The sequence below is a fragment of the Neoarius graeffei genome, chromosome 9 (genome assembly GCF_027579695.1).
Source record: "Neoarius graeffei isolate fNeoGra1 chromosome 9, fNeoGra1.pri, whole genome shotgun sequence".
NCBI classification, from domain to species: Eukaryota; Metazoa; Chordata; class Actinopteri; order Siluriformes; family Ariidae; genus Neoarius; species Neoarius graeffei.
The window spans coordinates 37,356,889-37,375,554 of NC_083577.1; the positions used below are offsets into that span (position 1 = coordinate 37,356,889).

At 41.1% G+C, this 18,666-nt stretch overlaps 2 protein-coding genes across 5 annotated transcripts in view; both read right to left on the reverse strand.

The window, feature by feature from the left end:
- Positions 1 to 1,583: 1,583 nt before the first annotated feature.
- tmem30c (transmembrane protein 30C) lies at positions 1,584 to 13,781 on the reverse strand. Of its 3 annotated transcripts, XM_060929426.1 has the most exons (7): positions 13,172 to 13,781; positions 11,302 to 11,418; positions 7,676 to 7,783; positions 7,342 to 7,432; positions 3,326 to 3,469; positions 3,038 to 3,250; positions 1,584 to 2,179 (listed from the first exon to the last, which is right to left on the reverse strand). In XM_060929426.1, exons 1-7 carry the CDS (start codon positions 13,367 to 13,369, stop codon positions 1,992 to 1,994), a joined length of 1,059 nt encoding a protein of 352 aa, XP_060785409.1. In that variant the 5' UTR covers positions 13,370 to 13,781; the 3' UTR covers positions 1,584 to 1,991. The 3 variants fall into 3 exon arrangements, with proteins under 3 accessions (XP_060785409.1, XP_060785411.1, XP_060785410.1); XM_060929428.1 differs by lacking the exon at positions 13,172 to 13,781 and having other exon boundaries at positions 7,676 to 8,023; positions 11,302 to 11,391; XM_060929427.1 differs by lacking the exon at positions 13,172 to 13,781 and having other exon boundaries at positions 7,676 to 8,026; positions 11,302 to 11,383.
- Positions 13,782 to 13,814: 33 nt separating this feature from the next.
- Positions 13,815 to 18,666, reverse strand: part of cmss1 (cms1 ribosomal small subunit homolog) — a 58,358-nt gene continuing 53,506 nt past the window's right edge. For both annotated transcript variants that reach the window (XM_060929430.1, XM_060929429.1), the window contains exon 9: positions 13,815 to 14,077. In XM_060929430.1, the coding sequence (XP_060785413.1) occupies positions 13,994 to 14,077 (84 nt within the window). In that variant the 3' untranslated portion in view covers positions 13,815 to 13,993. The remainder of the gene's footprint in view (positions 14,078 to 18,666) is intronic.

Consider the following 18,666-nt stretch of genomic DNA (forward strand, 5'->3'; position numbering starts at 1 on the left):
TCAACCTCAATTATTCTATCCACATTCACTGGATACGAGCAATAGCACACTCTGGCTACTCTATTACTAGGATATCAGCTTATATACCGTGAGTAGAGGAAAAACAAAATGGCAGCGTGTGTTGCTGAACCAACCAATGAAATAAAAGCTCTACTTGAAATCACCCCCCCCCCCCCAAAAAAAGCAACAAAATATGGAATAAAAGTATTTGATAACGTATCTTTTTTTTATTTTTCAAGAATTATTGCATTTTTCACAAATCGCTACGGTCATTTCGCCGGTTTGTTTACATTCTAAGCGGAAATGATTTTGTCAGACGTTTTGTATCAAGTTTTTATTTATTGAATTTGCGAAAAATAAAAATGCTCCGTTCCTCAGAATCCAGGTAATGTCAATAGAATAAAAGTTATTCCACTCAATCTCGTCGTACACGGCTTATAGTCAAGTTGGTGCTATGCGCCTCGTCGGCTATTGGCTCACGTACAACTCGATTTCATGGAATAACTCTCAAACATCACATTGCACACTTACAGTACCAGGCAAAAGTTTGGACACCGTCTAATTGAATGTTTTTTCTTTACTTTTATTTATTAAAAGGCACTTCATGTCTTAATGATAGATGTCGTTTCTTATTACTTAGTTGTTCAGTTCCTGACACAATATGGATTACTACAGTTGTGGAATAGAGCTTTTTACTGTCTATTATTTACTGTTTGATTTCAAACGCATTAAGAAGGCTAGAAATTGCACTAATTAACTTTTGACGAGCCACCTGTTAATTGAAAAGCATTCCAGGTGACTCCCTCATGAAGCTGGTTAAGATAATGCCTTCAAGGTAAACGCTGGCTACTTTGATCTAAAATCTGAAACCTATAGTTTGTTTTTTAAACACGTATTTGTTTACCACATAATTCTATTTTTTTCACAGTCCAAATCCTGCGCTCTAGATTAGCTGGCAAGTGGGTCCATATCCTACAGTACGGACCCTGGTTATGGACCTCTGGCGACTCGCTCGTTCACACCACCACCAAACATAGTAGCATTTTTTTTTGTCAACATTTATCTTTTTTTTTTTTTTATAAGATTATCAAAAATCTTAATTTTTGCCAGCATTTCTCAGGAGAATGGCATTAATTTTACAGCATGGATAGCGATAACGACAGTCTTCACAGCGAAAGCGAGTTTTACTACCCTGAGGAAGAAATAAAAGAAAACATTTCAGGAGAAAGCTAAAAACCTCTAACTGTTGCTAACGCCGAGCAAAACCATGGCTGAATCCTGAATGACTCCTATTTGTATAAATAGGGGACTACATAGGCGGCAAAATGTAGTCTTTTCCTGCCATGGAAGTGCACTTGTATACCGAGGAGGAAGCAATTTGCATTACAGCCGTGAATGAGGATTCAAAATGGCGGCTCGGCTCGGTTTTCCCTTTCGGGCGCTCTCGTTTTCTGTTAGAATTTGGTAAAGAAAAAAATAAATATATTATTTACCAGCTTAAGGTCGGTCCGTATGGTGAAATACCGTGACCTCGGCCTTGAATACTGACCTCAGCCCAGAGGCCCTCGGTCAGCACTTTCAAGACCTCGGTCACGGTATTTCACCATACGGACCTCCCAGCTGGTAAATTTTTTATACATATAGTTTTGATGTTTTCAGTATTGTAGAAAATAATCAAAATACAGGAAAAGCTATGAAAAAGAGCAGGGATGTTCAAACTTTTGACTGGTGCTGTATATTACAGTCTACAATCCGAGAGTAGCTGAACTCAGCAAACTTTAAGTCAAAGTTTATACAGAACTGTAATCAGCTCACATCATGTCCCTACATTCTTCCTCAGAGTGGAGAAGATTCTCAGTACACGGATGGCACATTATGCAGGTTTATGCTTTATTCATCCTACAGAAAAAAATGACAGGAATAAATATATTCTGGCTTCATTCGGATTATATCGGCTTTCCATAATCGTCCATGATCCTCTGTCTGCTCCATCACTCCTCCATGTTCTTGCCGTCTCGGCCTATCTTGACGTGCACCACAGTTAGAACGATGCCCACGATGAAGATGACACCTCCGCTCACCAGGTATGCAATGGGCAGGAAGGGGCTCTTTCCACCAAGCCAGCTCACTGTGCTAAGCACAATTTCCTTCCTGCCCTGGAAGTATTGAACAGGGAAATCTGGCAGAGTTAAGGATCAATGTGTGGATAAGGAAAAGATGATAAAAAAAAAATACAGCATGTTTAACATGTCTCAAAAGAAAAGGGAATGAATGACTTCTACAGTCAGTAACACTGGGTGTGAGATTGATGATTTATGTAGTGCATGAGTGTGTTCATATATTTAAGATTATTATTTTTATTCACTGAGAGAATTCACTGCCTCAAGCAAAACACCCACGTATTATTCCCTAATAAAAGATAAAAAAAAAAAAAAAAACCTCAGTGTTCTCCTGTCTTTCTAATATCCTTTGGTCTTCTCTGTTTTGTGAATAACATGCTGCATGTGTGATATATAAGGAATAAAACACAATGGGGCATGCAGATAATATCGGAAAAGGAATTAATGAAGGTGTCGTGTGATGCGTTCCTGCTACCAAAGTTACAAAGCGCATTCTTTTCCAATTACAGCACTTCCTGGGGCGGAGGATTCCTCATATACCACAGCAATTTATTAAAGAACGGCATCATACGCTTTTATAAGATAAATTCCTTCCTGTTATCACTTACATTATAGCAGCTTCTCTCTCGAAGTAAAAAAAACTGACCTCGAAGAAGTAAAAATTGTCCAGAAGACTTTCCCATGGCAGAAAACCTAAAGAAACATCTTCACCTCGGACACTGGAGACTCCTTCCATAAATGCAAAAATAAACCCATGTTCAGCTCAATCAATAATTACACATTTTTTTAATTTAGAGTGTCCAGACTTAGAAGTTGAATCTATTATAGAAAAGCTAACATTAAAACAACATTCAGAGTCACTTAACACCTTTTGACCAGTCAGACTGGAGAAGAGCAGCGCTGTGGTATTAGGATACTATAGCTGATGATGACGCTGTAGTTTCCGGCGGGCAGGCCCTGTGCGAAGGGCGTACGAGCACGGTTGAGAACGCCGTAGAGCTTTTTGAAGTTGGGGAAGGCCGCTTCTCTCATCCACACGATCAGATCGTCGTTGATGAAGCCGTTGTTGTTGGGATCGCCAGGGTCGAGATCATACACCGGCTGCTGCCAGTACAACGGCTGAGCCGTACCTAAGACGACGTGAGAGTGTATGAGCTTATATGAAGTGTGTGTGTGTGTGTGTGCACGCGCACTCACATATGTACCTTCGAAGGCCTGCTGCAGTGTTGAGTTTGACTTGGGATTGTGGAACTTGATGTTTTTGTCCGTATACCAGGCGATGCCCTGCCTGAGGAGCGGAACAGCTATTTCAGCACCACCAGACAGATGATGCACCAGCATAAATGAATCTAAGATGAAAAAAAAAAAATGAAACAAGTCTAAGAATGAGAAAACTCAGTGTGATATAGAACAGAACCACTGCTTTTTTCACTATACTACTAATAATAATCTCATCTCATTATCTGTAGCCGCTTTATCCTGTTCTACAGGGTAGCAGGCAAGCTGGAGCCTATCCCAGCTGACTACAGGCGAAAGGTGGGGTACACCCTGGACAAGTCGCCAGGTCATCACAGGGCTGACACATAGACACAGACAACCATTCACACTCTCATTCACACCTACGGTCAATTTAGAGTCACCAGTTAACCTAACCTGCATGTCTTTGGACTGTGGGGGAAACCGGAGCACCCGGAGGAAACCCACGCGGACACGGGGAGAACATGCAAACTCCGCATAGAAATATACACTCATTTTGAATTTGTCAGCAACATGTTTCAAAAAAGTTGGTTGCATCACCTGTACTTTTAACAACACTGTAAATGTTTGGGAACTGCAGGCAGGCCAGTTTAGCACCTGGACTCTTTTACTACGGAGCCATGCAGTTTTAATATGTGCGGAAAGCAGTTTGGCACTGTCTTGAAGGAAGGCCTTCCCTGAAAAAGATTTTGTCTGGATGGCAGCATATTGCTCTGAAACGTGTATATATCATTCAGCATTAATGATGCCTTCCCATGTGTAAAGGAATAACGCACTAATACACCCTCATACCATCACAGATGCTGGCTTTTGAACTGTGCACTGATAACAAGCTGGATGGTCCCTCTCCTCTTTAGCCTGGTGGATGTGGTGTCCATGATTTCTAAAAATAATTTCTCCTTTTCATTCGTCAGACCTCGGGACAATTTTCCACTTCGCCTCAGTCCACCATACAAGAGCTCGGGCCCAGAGAAGGTGGTGGGGTTTCTGGATGTTGTTTATATCTGGTTTTAACTTGCATTTGTGGATGCAGTAATGAACTGTTTTCACAGACGATGGTTTTCTGAAGTGATCCTGAGTCCTACAGTGATTTCCACTACAGACATGTGGCTGCTTTTAATGCAGTGTCGCCTGAGGGCCTGAAGATCACAGGCATCCAAAGTCAGTTTTCAGCCTTGTCCCTTGCGTACGGAGATTTCTTCAGATTCTCTGAATCTTTTATTGATTTTATGTACCATAGATGATGTGATCCCCAAATTCTTTGCAATTTTACATCAAGGAATGTTATTCTTAAATCGTTGCACTGTTCGCCCACACAGTCTTTCACAGAGCGGTGAACCCCTCCCCGTCTTTACTTCTGAGAGACTCCATCTCTCTGGGATGCTCTTTTTATACCCAACCATCTTACTGACCTGTTGCCAATTAACCTCATTAGTTTTTTTTTTTTTTTTTAAGCATTATACAACTTTTGTTGCCCCGTTCTAACTTATTTTGAAACATGTTGTTGACATCAAATTCAAAATAAGCATATATTTTTCAAAAAACAATAAAATTTCTCAGTTTCAACATTTGATGTGTTGTATTTGTACAATTTTCAAAGAAATATTGGGTTTCCATGATTTGCAAATTATCACAATATGTTTTTATTCACATTTTACACAGTGTCCCAACTTTTTTGTAATTGGGGTTGTAAAAAAGTCAAATTTAAATGTGAGACGTGCTCCAAGTACTTAAAATATCCCTTGGTTAGATTTTAAAGCATTGAAAAGGAGGCTATTTAAACCAAAATGCTCAAATAAACCTTTGACTGGCAGCCCATGTAAGATGGCGTAATATATACATTTAGCGGAGCTCCTGATGAGTGTAGGAGCAAAATATTTGCAAGGATACAAAATCAACCTGAATAGAATAATAATATATAGCATATGAATCATCGAATTGTGTAGTGTCGTGTATTTCACCTCAATAAATTACTGCATTGTCTCGTGACCGTGATACCAATAATGAGATACACATCGCAGTTATGTAGACATATTTATTCCTGTCTTTGACACCGCATACCATGCACCAGAAACAAAACCACAACATTTTTTATGGTGTGACTCTGCTGGCTGTCTGGTGGGCAGCAGTGAACCAGTGCTGTCACTATACATCATTACTATATAGTTATGATCGAATATCAAACTTGATGTGTCAAAAAGTTGTCTGGTTACATCTCTCACGTCCACGCGCTTTGGAGCTTGGGACGCACAGCTGGAGACTGCAAAACACATGCACGCCATTAGGACTAATTACCATGCACCTGTTCCTGATTAGCACTCAATCGCAGCGCATACACATAAAGACTATGAGTAACAAACGGACTTTGAGAAAGCCTTGTATTTTGTATCACTTTTCTGGTTTTGACCCTGTTTGCGTTTTTGGATTGTGAGTATTGTGATATCGTGTCTGTGCCTCACTCAACCACTGCCTGTTTTAAACGCTGCCTTTATCTATGTTTTGGATCTGTTTGCTAGCGTGCTTTCAATAAAACTCTTCCTGCACTTACATGACAGAAACTGTCAACTGTCCAACAAGCTAGTGGACTGATCAAACTGTTTGAACTCGTTTTATATGCAACCGTTTTGAATATTTTCCCTAGAATGTATTAGTAAATAATCCCACATTATTTTTTTTAAAAAGTAAATCAAAAATAAGTGCTGGATAAAAACCCATCTAGCTTATGTAAATAAAGATACAGATTTCGTTGCCTGGTGGTCAAGTGTTTATGAAATATGTTGCCTTGCACTTACGATCAGGTTCGCTATGGTGGGACACGTTCATCATTCACGTGTACACGTACGGTCAAAGCCATCAAGAATCAGGCTGATGCGTTTATCTTAAGTACGAAGCTCTGCTATGAAAATACGTCACTGTTACACACTCTTTGAATAGGTAAGGGTTCACGGCTTAATAAAAGGTGGTTCGACATGAACCCATCTCCGACAGGGAATACAGAAGGGCTCGACAGAGTACTTTTAAGAGGGACAAAAACACGTACCTTTTTTTATGAGTGTATATTATTAATATTGAATATGAAATAATCATCTCATCTCATATAACCTTAGTTCACCACTTTTCAAATGTAACCATCCCATCAAGCAAATGAAAATAATACAGAAATGTGCTCTGAATCCTCGGATGGATGCCGTTTCAAAAAAAAAAATCTTGTATATTTCAAGGAACCAGCAAGAGCTGAGAACCTTTGTGAAAACTTTACCAGTGTTGGCATTCTTCAATAGAGCTACTGAGTACTACATAATCTACAACTAAAGGATTAAAATTGTATTCTTAAGAAAAGGAACATTTTAGGGTGATACGGCATCATTGATTATTTACGGAAGCCGAGAGAGGCCCTTCATATAATCCTTTTTTTTTTATTCACCTTGTTATCCCGAGATAACGACATCATTAATTCAGGATCTCGAGAAAACAACACAACTAATTCGAGATCTCGAGAAAACAAAACAATTATTCCGTGATCTCGAGAAAACAAAACAAAATTATTTCATGATCTCGAGTAAACAGCTGAAAAATGGTTCATTCAGGTGCGCCAAGAGACTGTGATATGCTGACTTTGGGGCTATTTCTCATTCTGTATAGACGCAACTTTGGTCATTAGAATGTCTGGAATAATCGATCACCTAATAAGGCAATATTGTTTTGTTTTTTCGAGATCACGGAATAGTTGTCTTGTTTTCTCGAGATCTCGAATTAGTTGTGCTGTTTTCTCGAGATCCTGAATTAATTATGTCGTTATCTCGGGATAACAAGGTGAATAAAAAAAAAGATTATATGAAGGGCCTCTCGCGGCTTCCGTAATTATTTCCCTATTGCTCAGTTGTGTTTTATTCCATGTGCCTCGCATCAGTTTATTGTAAATATCGGAGCATGATGTGTCATCATTACGACAAATAAATCTTACCGTTAAACATGCTGTTAGCCACCGCACCACAAGGGGCGATAGGCACACCGTTTGTATCATAAGAAAACGGATTACAGTATGAACTGGGGACCTGCAGGAGACAAGACAAATAAATCAATCGAATGAACACGAGTGAAATGAGAACAAAGGGACAGATCCGAAAGATGATCAGTGGTGTGAGTGGTTCCATACGGACTCAGACCTGAGGAGGCGCATCGAAAAGAGGACTAATAGGACAAACTTTCTGGATCAAAGCACAGTTCTTGACAGAAAAGAGAAAAATCATTGGATGCGGAGAAACAAAGAGAAACAGAGACAGTGGGACAGTGAGCACCTTCAGGCTCTTCTTCCTCCCGACCAGCTGGGCATCATCACGGGAGTCCATGTACCTGCGCAGGTTCTGGTGGAAATTAATCAGGCCATAGTAGAAGAAGACATCCCCCTGAGAGAGAGAGAGAGCGAGAGAGAGCGAGCGAGCAACCACATCAGTTTTGTTTTTCTCTCTATCCGACAGGTGTTCATGAGAACAACGAGAAACAAGTGTGTACATCTGCCAAAAACCTGGTACACTGTCTTCAAGCGAACCAAGTTCCTCATGATAATTGATGAATCCTCATTGGGATTCCAGAACCGTAGCAGCGAATTGATGAAGCTTGGCATCAACTAGTTTGAAAGGTGTACGCTGCTGAGCACAAGACGCACACGAAGGAAATAATATTAACATGCTAAATTAAACCACATTGTAGATGTGTAAACCTTTGTGGCATTTCATGGCACGTGCAGGATAAGAATTACAATGCACTGTGAGACAGGTTTTCATGTTTTCGCTCGACAGTGTCGAAACGGCAAACTACAAATGCAGAAAAATCCAGAGGTGGACAGTAACGAAGTGCATTTACTTGAGTACTGTACTTAAGTACACTTTTTGAATATCATTTGAGTATAATTTTTTGGAAACTTATGACTTTAACTTCACAACATTTGAAAGGCAAATATGGTACTTTTCACTCCACTACATTTCTGTCAAGGTCCTCGTTACTCGTTACTATGAAGCAGCTTTGAAAGTGGATGTTTTTTTTCCTTTTCTTTTCTAAAACGTGATTGTTTCTTTCGCAGGTGACACTGAGACAGCCTATCAGTAATCACTGGGGTCACGTCACGTCCATAGACTGGATAAAATCAAGTTCAGTGATTTCTCAGCAGCGTTATTTGAACACGATCAGTTGATGGCAGAACGGAAGGAGGCGGTTCTTCTGGGGAACGCACGCACACTCATGGCTATAGCTAGAACCCATGTTTCAGTTTTCTGAAAGGAATAAAGATTCATTTTGTTTTAAATATTTACTTTGTTTGCTGAAAACGGAGCACATCACGGCCTACAAAAACTCGCCATCCAACCTGCGGAAGCATATTGAGGTCTGTAAACGTTTTATTCCAAGAGAAAGCTTGCAACAAAGTTGTCTGTGCTTTTAGAGCTAGCGATAATGTTCCAATAGCTATGCAGTCTGGTTAGTCAAATGACTTTTTCTGGATTTGCCCGCCAAGTTGCCGTCGCCTTGTCCACGGCTAACGTTAACACATAGCTAGTTAGCATGTAAAAACAGAGTTGCGCTAAGATGAATAATGTTAACTGATCTGAAGTCCTTTCAGAAATGTTTTAGCATAATCTTGCCAAATAAACAGAATGTAGAAATACTGAATAGGATAGCATGTCAGGTGGAGTTTCACTGAGGTTAACGTTAAACCACCATGATGGCACAGCATGTGTACCTTTTGTGAACTAACATTACAATCTTTGGTGAATGAATGAATGAGTGCATGCATGCGTCCTTTTTTCTTTTTTAATTCTTAAAATAATTTCTGGACGTCCTTTTTTTTTTAAATTCGTATCCGTCTGTCCGTCCGTCCTTTTTTTAAATTTTTTTTTTAATTCTGAAAATTATTTCTGGATGTCCTTTCTTTTTTTATTTTTATTTTTTAAATTCTTATCTGTCCGTCTGTCCTTTTTTTTAATTCTTAAAATTATTTCTGGATGTCCTTTCTTTTTTAATTTTTTAATTCTTAAAATATTTTTTTTTAATTAAAAAAATTAATTCTTAAAATCTTTATTATTATTTTTTTTTTTAATTCTTAAAATTATTTCTGGATGTCCTTTCTTTTTTAATTTTTTAATTCTTAAAATCTTTTTTTTTTAATTAAAAAAATTAATTCTTAAAATCTTTTTTATTATTATTATTTTTTTAATTCTTAAAATTATTTCTGGACATCCTTTCTTTTTTATTTTTTAAATTCTTAAAATCTTTTTTTTAATTAAAAAAATTAATTCTTAAAATCTTTTTTATTATTATTATTATTTTTAATTCTTAAAATTATTTCTGGACGTCCTTTCTTTTTTTATTTTTTTTTTATTCTTAAAATTGTTTCTGAATGTAAATGTATTTATTTATTTTGTTGGGAACACAAAAAAAAAAATCCTGGATCTGGATACACATCTGGATCCTGGATCCATAAACATATCCAGATGTGCATCAAAATCTTATCAATTGTTCCTTGGCCCATGGCTCACCTTTCCTCCAAATTTCATCAAAATCCATTCACTACTTTTTGAGTTACGTTGGGAACATGCAAACAAACAAACAAAACAGAGGTGAAAACATCACTGCCTCCAACAAAGCTGGGAGAAGTTCTGAAGATTTTTACAGGAGATCGATTTTTTTTTTTCTTTGTAGGTATGGCATTAGATGGTTTTTTGTTCTTAACTTCTACATCACTGCAGCTGGTGACCCGAAAAAGTTATTTCATTCATAGAATTGTCATGAGTAAAATGAAGATGCCACATACTGAAGACGTGAGAAAGTCAAGCTCTGTTCAGTGAGCTCTCTTTAAAAAGAGATTCAATTTTAAGATATGCAAAAAACAAGACCATTACACCATTAAAGGAACAGTCCACCGTACTTCCATAATGAAATATGCTCTTATCTGAATTGAGACGAGCTGCTCCGTACCTCTCCGAGCTTTGCGCGACCTCCCAGTCAGTCAGACGCAGTCAGACGCGCTGTCACTCCTGTTAGCGATGTAGCTAGGCTCAGTATGGCCAGCGGTATTTTTTGGGGATGTAGTTAGATGCGACCAAACTCTTCCACGTTTTTCCTGTTTACATAGGTTTATATGACCAGTGACATGAAACAAGTTCAGTTACACAAATTGAAATGTAGCGATTTTCTATGCTATGGAAAGTCCGCACTATAATGACAGGCGTACTAACACCTTCTGCGCACTTCGGCAGCGCATTGATATCTGAGCTCCGTATCAATGTGCTGTCGAAGCGCGCAGAAGGTGTTAGTACGCCTGTCATTATAGTGCGGACTTTCCATAGCATAGAAAATCGCTACGTTGCAATTTGTGTAACTGAACTTGTTTCATATCACTGGTCATATAAACCTATGTAACAGGAAAAACGCAGAAGAGTTTGGTCGCATCTAACTACAGCCCCAAAAATACCATTGGCCATGCTGAGCCTAGCTACATTGCTAACAGGAGTGACAGCGCGTCTGACTGCGTCTGACTGACTGGGAGGTCGCGTAAAGCTTGGAGAGGTACGGAGCAGCTCGTCTCAATTCAGATAAGAGCATATTTCATTATGGAAATACGGTGGACTGTTCCTTTAAAGTTAACTCTTTACCCCTTAAAGCAGTTGCTACAGCCACCCTTGTATATGTATATACTGTTCACCCTTAGAACATATTTACAAGAAAAAAGTCTAAAGACAAGGTTTTGACAAGGCGTCATATGTCGTCATTATGGGATATACACGGGCTCGTCATGTGTCGTCATTAAGGGGTAAAGAGTTAAAGCAACAAAACATAGAACGTATGAAGAAAATACAAGACACCCCTTTATCCAAAAATACTTTAACAATAAACTCTGCCCGGTCTCTCGCTACTCATAACACACACTTACCAGGAAGTTCTTTGGGATATTGAAGTTCACAGCACAGTTACACCTGATCGTGGCATTGGTGGGATATTTACGCATCTCTAAGCAGTTGCCACATGAACCAGCATCTGTGTAGTCAACCTAGTACATAGAAAAACAAATCACACATTTATCCATCCATTATCTGTAACTGCTTATCCTGTGCAGGGTCATGGGCAAGCTGGAGCCTATCCCAGCTGACTACGGGCGAGAGGCGGGGTACACAAAGGTCATCACAGGGCTGACACCCATTCACACTCACATTCACACCTACGGTCAATTTAGAGTCACCAGTTAACCTAACCTGCATGTCTTTGGACTGTGGGGGAAACCAGAGCACCCGGAGGAAACCCACGCGGACACGGGGAGAACATGCAAACTCCGCACAGAAAGGCCCTCGCCGGCCCCGGGGCTCGAACCCGGACCTTCTTGCTGTGAGGCGACAGCGCTAACCATGTGTGTCTGTATTAATAAAATGAGCTTCACAGTCCTCTCTCTATAATGGATCATGGACTATAAGTTTTGAGGGTGAAGCTTGGCAACATCAGATTAACTAACTGGGTTGGACTTTTGTTTATATTGTCATGATATTTTATTATAAAACATATTGAACTGTCGTCCACATGCAAAACAAGAATTAGATACAGCTTCCCCACGCTTTCACAGTAAGGTGTAGATCATGATAATCTCAGTTGTAATGCAGCTGCACTAATGATTCGCAATCCTTTCATGGTCGGTTGAATGAATGAATGAAACTCTACATAAAATAACAAGCATTAACTAGATGCAGGGGCAGCCCAGTGGTTAGCACTGTCACCTCACTGCAAGAAGGTTCCAGGTTTGAACCTCACGGCCGACGAGGGCCTCCCCGTGGGTTTCCTCCGGCGGCTCCGGTTTCCCCCACAGTCCAAAGACATGCAGGTTAGGTTAATTGGTGGCTCTAAATTGACCGTAGGGGTGAGTACGAGTGTGAACGGTTGCTTGTCTGGGGGAGCTCTGACAAGCTGAGCAAGCCGGCGGTAGGTGAAGTGTGTTTATGATAAGACGCCGACAGCCTTGTAAGAGGCTGACAACTGACAGGCCAATTGGCGTCAGGAAAATAAATATACTAGATGCAGTTTTACTCTCAGACACAAAGAGGCTGCAGTGAGAAGACAGCACTCGCTTCAGTTTCTGAGGGAAAAGAGGAACTGAAGGAAGCGGTGGTTAATTCTCACTGGTACTTTCATAAACCTCATGTCACACGTAGTACAACTCGAATCAGCAAAAGAAAAACGGCAGAAATAAAGAATTCAGAAATATCTTTGCTGAAAAAAAAACAAAACGTTAGTTCTTCAATCATGGCTTAGGAACCGGGCAAGGAAGACGTTCTTACTTCCGGGCTGTGGTTTTGCATTTCTGTTAAATTCATGATCACCTATCTCATCTCATCTCATTATCTCTAGCTGCTTTATCCTGGTCTACAGGGTCGCAGGCAAGCTGGAGCCTATCCCAGCTGACTACGGGCGAAAGGCGGGGTACACCCTGGACAAGTCGCCAGGTCATCACAGGGCTGATACATAGACACAGACAACCATTCACACTCACATTCACACCTACGGTCAATTTAGAGTCACCAGTTAACCTAACCTGCATGTCTTTGGACTGTGGGGGAAACCGGAGCACCCGGAGGAAACCCACGCGGACACGGGGAGAACATGCAAACTCTGCACAGAAAGGCCCTCGCCGGCCACGGGGCTCGAACCCGGACCTTCTTGCTGTGAGGCGACAGCGCTAACCACTGTGTCGCCCTGATCACCTATCTAAGACAATAAATATTTTTGATGTACACACATATGCATACAGAGTAGCTCACCTTAAGCTGGTGTGTGTTCTCGACTGTTATGTAGAGCCAGACGCCCAGCAACACACATATTAGAGACAGGGAGTAGAAGATAGGCAGCACGGTGTACGGCGTGAGGGAGGGAGACCATGCCGGGAGCCTTTGTTGTTTAAAGGCTGAGTTATCAGGCCTCCGGGCGAACGACCCTACACCCACCTGCACCTTCCCCATCAACACACCCCCTCTCCAACACCGCTTAAATGGATCAAGAAAAGAGCAAAACAGCTATTTCTGCCTCTTCGTTTATTCCTGTTTAATTCCCAGAATCCCCTGCGTGTATGTGAACCTTGGAACCTTTGTTACTTATTAACCCCGCACACACACCCTTCTCACCATTCACTCTATATCAGACTGAAATCCCTTGTGTGCCACTAACATTATTTTTATATCATTTTCCCCCATTACGAGTGAACCGCTCCTCATTCCTATAGCCTGCAGTCATATAACATCTTTATATGATATTGTCTTTGTGCGTGTGTGTGTGTGTGTGTAGTATACACTCCGACACATGTAAGAGAATGTTATATTAATGCAGATTCCCTGCTGCGAGTATAAACACACAGACAACTGTAGGTGCATTATTCTCCCTGTGCAAGAAAAACAACCTTAAATATAATTAGTCCGATCAGATGAGTTTATTTTTAGATCACTCTAGTGGAGTGTACACTTCGGTGGTCGACACACAGCGGAGTTTTACACAGCACTGAAATACAGAACAAAGCTTTAGATTAAAAGAAAAAAAAAACAACAAGACAGATCAGAGGTGTGTGTGTGGACATGAAGAGCGATGAACACTCAGAACAGTGCGATTTTAACAGCTCCTTCTTGACACTTCTTAATGATCGCAATCTCCATAAGTTTCAGAAATTCTGCTTTTACCTGCAAAAAAAAACCACACACACAGAGCAACAAAAGAGCTTGTGAACCAAACAACGATGTACAGGGTTTAAAGGAGAATTGAAGGCAAATTCATTATTATCAAAATTCTATTTCTCATTTTATTAAATATCGGAATGCATTTCTGGCAGCTATTTTGTCGCTGCTATAGCACGTTATGAGTGTCTGAAATATGCTCTGTAATATATCAGTCCGTACAGTTGAACTCAAAATTATTAGCCCCCCTTAAATTTTGGAACATTTTCCCAAATATCCTCCAAATGTTTAAAGCATTGATAAAAATTGATATACACAAACAATCACCAGTACTATTCAGATGTTTGTGGTGCATTTTGGAATATGAAATTAGTTTTAGGCTGTCTTTATATGAAATATGGTAAAAATGAGTTGGTCAAAAAGATTAGCCCCCATGTGGATTCTTGCTTTTAAAACACAGTTAATTAACCAATCAGCTTTTAAACAACACCTGTGCAATCAATTGGCTTCCTAGCAACACCTGTAGTCAATTGGCTCCATTCAACAGTTTAAAAGGACTCCAAGGAACAGGGCATTTGAATGAATGAGGAGGATTACTATTTGTCACAATGCCGAAGACTAAAGAAATAAGTCTTGAACTCCGACAAAAGATTGTGGAGGCTCATGACAAGGGCCAAGGCTACACTGCCATTTCGAAGAGGTTTACAGTCTCCAGAACTGCAGTTCGGTGCATCATTGCCAAGTACAAGGAGACAAATTCGGTCAAGAACAAACCTGGTCGTGGACGCAAGTGTAAGATCTCAAGAACTCTGGAAAGAAAAATTGTCAGAGATGTCCGTAAAGAGCCCCGTACATCTGCGAAGGAAATTGTTGCTGACCTGGCCTCTTCTGGAGTTTGTGTGTCAAGGCACACTGTTGTGAGGGCTCTTCATCGGAATGGGCTTCGGGGCTATCGTCCCAGAAGAACCCCCTTACTAAAACATCGTCACATCAAAGCCCGACTAAAGTTTGCCCGTGAGTACTTGAAGAAGAAAGATGAGTTTTGGAAGTCTGTGCTTTGGTCAGATGAGACGAAATTGGAGCTGTTTGGGCATATGGACATTGACTATGTATGGCGAAGAAAGGGAGAGGCCTTCAACCCTGTGAACACAGTTCCCACAGTTAAACCATGATGCTGGTGGCAGCATAATGCTGTGGGGCTGTTTTGCAGCCTCAGGTACAGGCAGTCTGGTTCGGGTGCATGGCACCATGAAAAAGGAAGATTACCTAAAAATACTGAAGGAAAACATGCAGAAGTCTGCTCTCACTTTGCGCTTAGGTCGTCGTTGGGTCTTCCAGCAAGATAACGACCCAAAGCATACATCTAAAATAGTCCAGCAATACTTCAAGGATACCAAGACCAACGTCATACAGTGGCCTGCACAGAGCCCAGATCTCAATCCAATAGAAAACCTGTGGCAAGTGCTGAAAAAGAACGTCCATACACGAAAACCATCCAATTTGGGCCAGTTGGAACAGTTTGCAATGGAGGAATGGGCCAAAATTCCTCAGGAGACCTGTGCCAACCTAGTGAAAAACTATTCCAAGAGGTTGTTGTCAGTTGTGGGTCAAAAAGGGTACACAATTGACTACTAATGGTCAGGGGGCTAATAATTTTGAACATCTCACTTTTGCTGTTTTTGGTTGAAACTCAGTGTGATAATAGGATATCATAATGAAACTTGTTGGACAATGTCTTCATAGTGCATTTATTTCAAGAATAAAAACATTTGTTGTCAATGGTCATTTTCATGGAGAAATCAAGAATTATGTTCAATTCCACAAGGGGGGCTAATAATTTTGAGTTCAACTGTATGTCAAAGCAACGGCCGTAAACGAGATGCGTTGAGACCTGTGCGAGACGTCATAGGACGGAAGTAAAACGTACAGCAGAAATCAAAGCGACCGACATCTGCCAACGTCATCAAAAGACGCGCGCGCCCTCTTTCAAATGCTGATGTGATCAAGCCGGAAGTTTTGTTTGTTTTGATAGCGATCAGGAAAGTTTGAAAAAAGTAGGCAGTAATCGTCATTTAAACTCGTTTCTGTGCAATATTTCATTTGGAAAACAGTTTTCAAAATGGCGGCGCTGACACCTGGCTGACACTTCACGTTTCAAAGTCTCGCACAAGTCTCGTGAAGATCGCGCGGATAAGCGACGCTTGCCATGGACCAAACGAACTAAATTCATCATGGCTAAAAACCGAACAGGCCGATAAGTATAATATTTAATTGCCGATACGAGTCACGATATAAGGTTACTAAAACTGAAAACGTAACTGAATAATGATGATGATGATGGCAGCACGGTGGTGTAGTGGTTAGCGCTGTCGCCTCACAGCAAGAAGGTCCGGGTTCGAGCCCCGTGGCCGGCGAGGGCCTTTCTGTGCGGAGTTTGCATGTTCTCCCCGTGTCCGCGTGGGTTTCCTCCGGGTGCTCCGGTTTCCCCTACAGTCCAAAGACATGCAGGTTAGGTTAACTGGTGACTCTAAATTGACCGTAGGTGTGAATGGTTGTCTGTGTCTATGTGTCAGCCCTGTGATGACCTGGTGACTTGTCCAGGGTGTACCCCGCCTTTCGCCCGTAGTCAGCTGGGATAGGCTCCAGCTCGCCTGCGACCCTGTAGAACAGGATAAAGCGGCTACAGATAATGAGATGAGATGAGATGATGATGAAGATGATAAGCCCTTTATTGTCACTAGTCACATGTACCAGCGAAATTAGCCGTCAACCTGTCCGTACATATACAACATACAATTGGCATAGGGTAGACAGGACAGGAAGACAGGGATGAAGATAAAAAGGAAACACAACATGAGGAGAGATAAGGAAAAAAGAACACCCCCCACCACTATGCTCCTGTCAGGAGTACAGTGTGGGAACATTTAAAAAAAAACCTTTGCACAAAGCACACAACAACACGAGTACACTTTAAACACGGGAGTTGAGGGGGGGGGGGGATGAGGGGTAAGGGGGGGGGAGGGGAGGAGGTAATCCAGCGCAAGCAAGCAGCCGTCCGCTCCTGCAGCCATGAAGGCGCTGGTCACGCACCCGCTTGTCACACTGGGGGTAAAAATGGCGACCACGGAAAGTTAGAGAAGGAATGCGAGAGTGTCTCCCGGCAGTGACCTTCAGGGGGAAATGTTGAATAACACGTTAATTAAGAAATAAAGCAAGTTTAAAAATGACTCCAGCTCCCTTGACGGCAGCCCCTGTCAGTCTCAAGCAGTAGCAAGTTCATGGGTTTTTTACACCACATTTTCTCCCATGGTACCGTATAGCAACGTGTCTGTACGTGTACAAAATAAACGCATCACTGGTGTGTATCTCTGCTTCCTAGAAAAGCCATGAAGCGCACTTCTACACATGATCAAAAGATCCCATGTATAAAAGATTTGTACAATAGTCTTAGGGCTGGTGCAATACGCTGCAATAATAGATTCAGTGCTGCATGTAGAGTTCAGTAAAGAAATACACCAGCATTTTTTGACCTTTTCTCCATTTACTGTACTGCAGCTGTGCTGCATTTCAGCGCGTTTCCGTGTTCTGAGAAAACAACCGACAACTCCTCCTATAAATGTTTATGTAACGCGCATATACTTTATTGATTATTCAGCCACATTTTATTCAGTGTAAATAAAGCTTTAAATCTGTATAATAATTCACCCCTTCAGAGAATCCATGGTGATAGTTTGCATTCAAGTGGGTCAAACGAACTTCAGAGCACCGGAATGAAATATTAAATTGAATCTCTCCAGTACTGTGTAAAAGTACACAGGAACACACTTCCTCTCGTGTCCGTCATTCGAAGACCAGTGTGGTGAATTCACATCACATAGCTGTGTATTTAAAATATTTATTCGATTCAACGACTGCCTTTTATCTTCCATTATGAGTGAGTGTTATATAACTGCTTTTCTGTTCTGTTTTCAGTCCGGAGCAACATGCCGATATATTTTTATCTGAAATCCTTTAGTGGACAGAGAACACTGGAGGAGTTCTCTCCTTTCACAAAAAGGAAGAAAAAAAAAAAAAAAAGCAACCGTTCTGAGGAATGCAAGGTTAAATCCTCTTCACTGGGACTCGAGAGAGATGTGATGGACAAAAGAGATGTGTTATCTATAGGGAGGGAAAGTGAAACACAGCGATCCTAGTGGTAGCGTTCCTAAGCCGAGAGCATCATCATCATCATCATCATCATCGCGTTTTCCCGTTTTGCTGCTTGGCAGCCTTAGGGCGCTCTTCCTTGAATCGTAGTTCGAGGAATTGCTTGAAGTCATTCTTCGTCATCATCATACGTCTAACTTGGGCGCTGTCGATGTCAAGGGCCCGCTCGACTTTGCTCCACAGGTGACCGTTTGGTTGTGCAAATAACACTTGCTTCTGCAGGGAGTCGTTGTTCATCCTGCATACATGAGCTAAGTATTGTAGATGTTGCTTGATGCAAAAATTGCGGATGGGTAGTGTTCCTGTAATATCACGGAGTTGTTGGTTCGATATTTCAAAACTCCAGTCAGCTGGCTCAGATGGTGCTTGGCCGTCTGTCTGGAGTATTC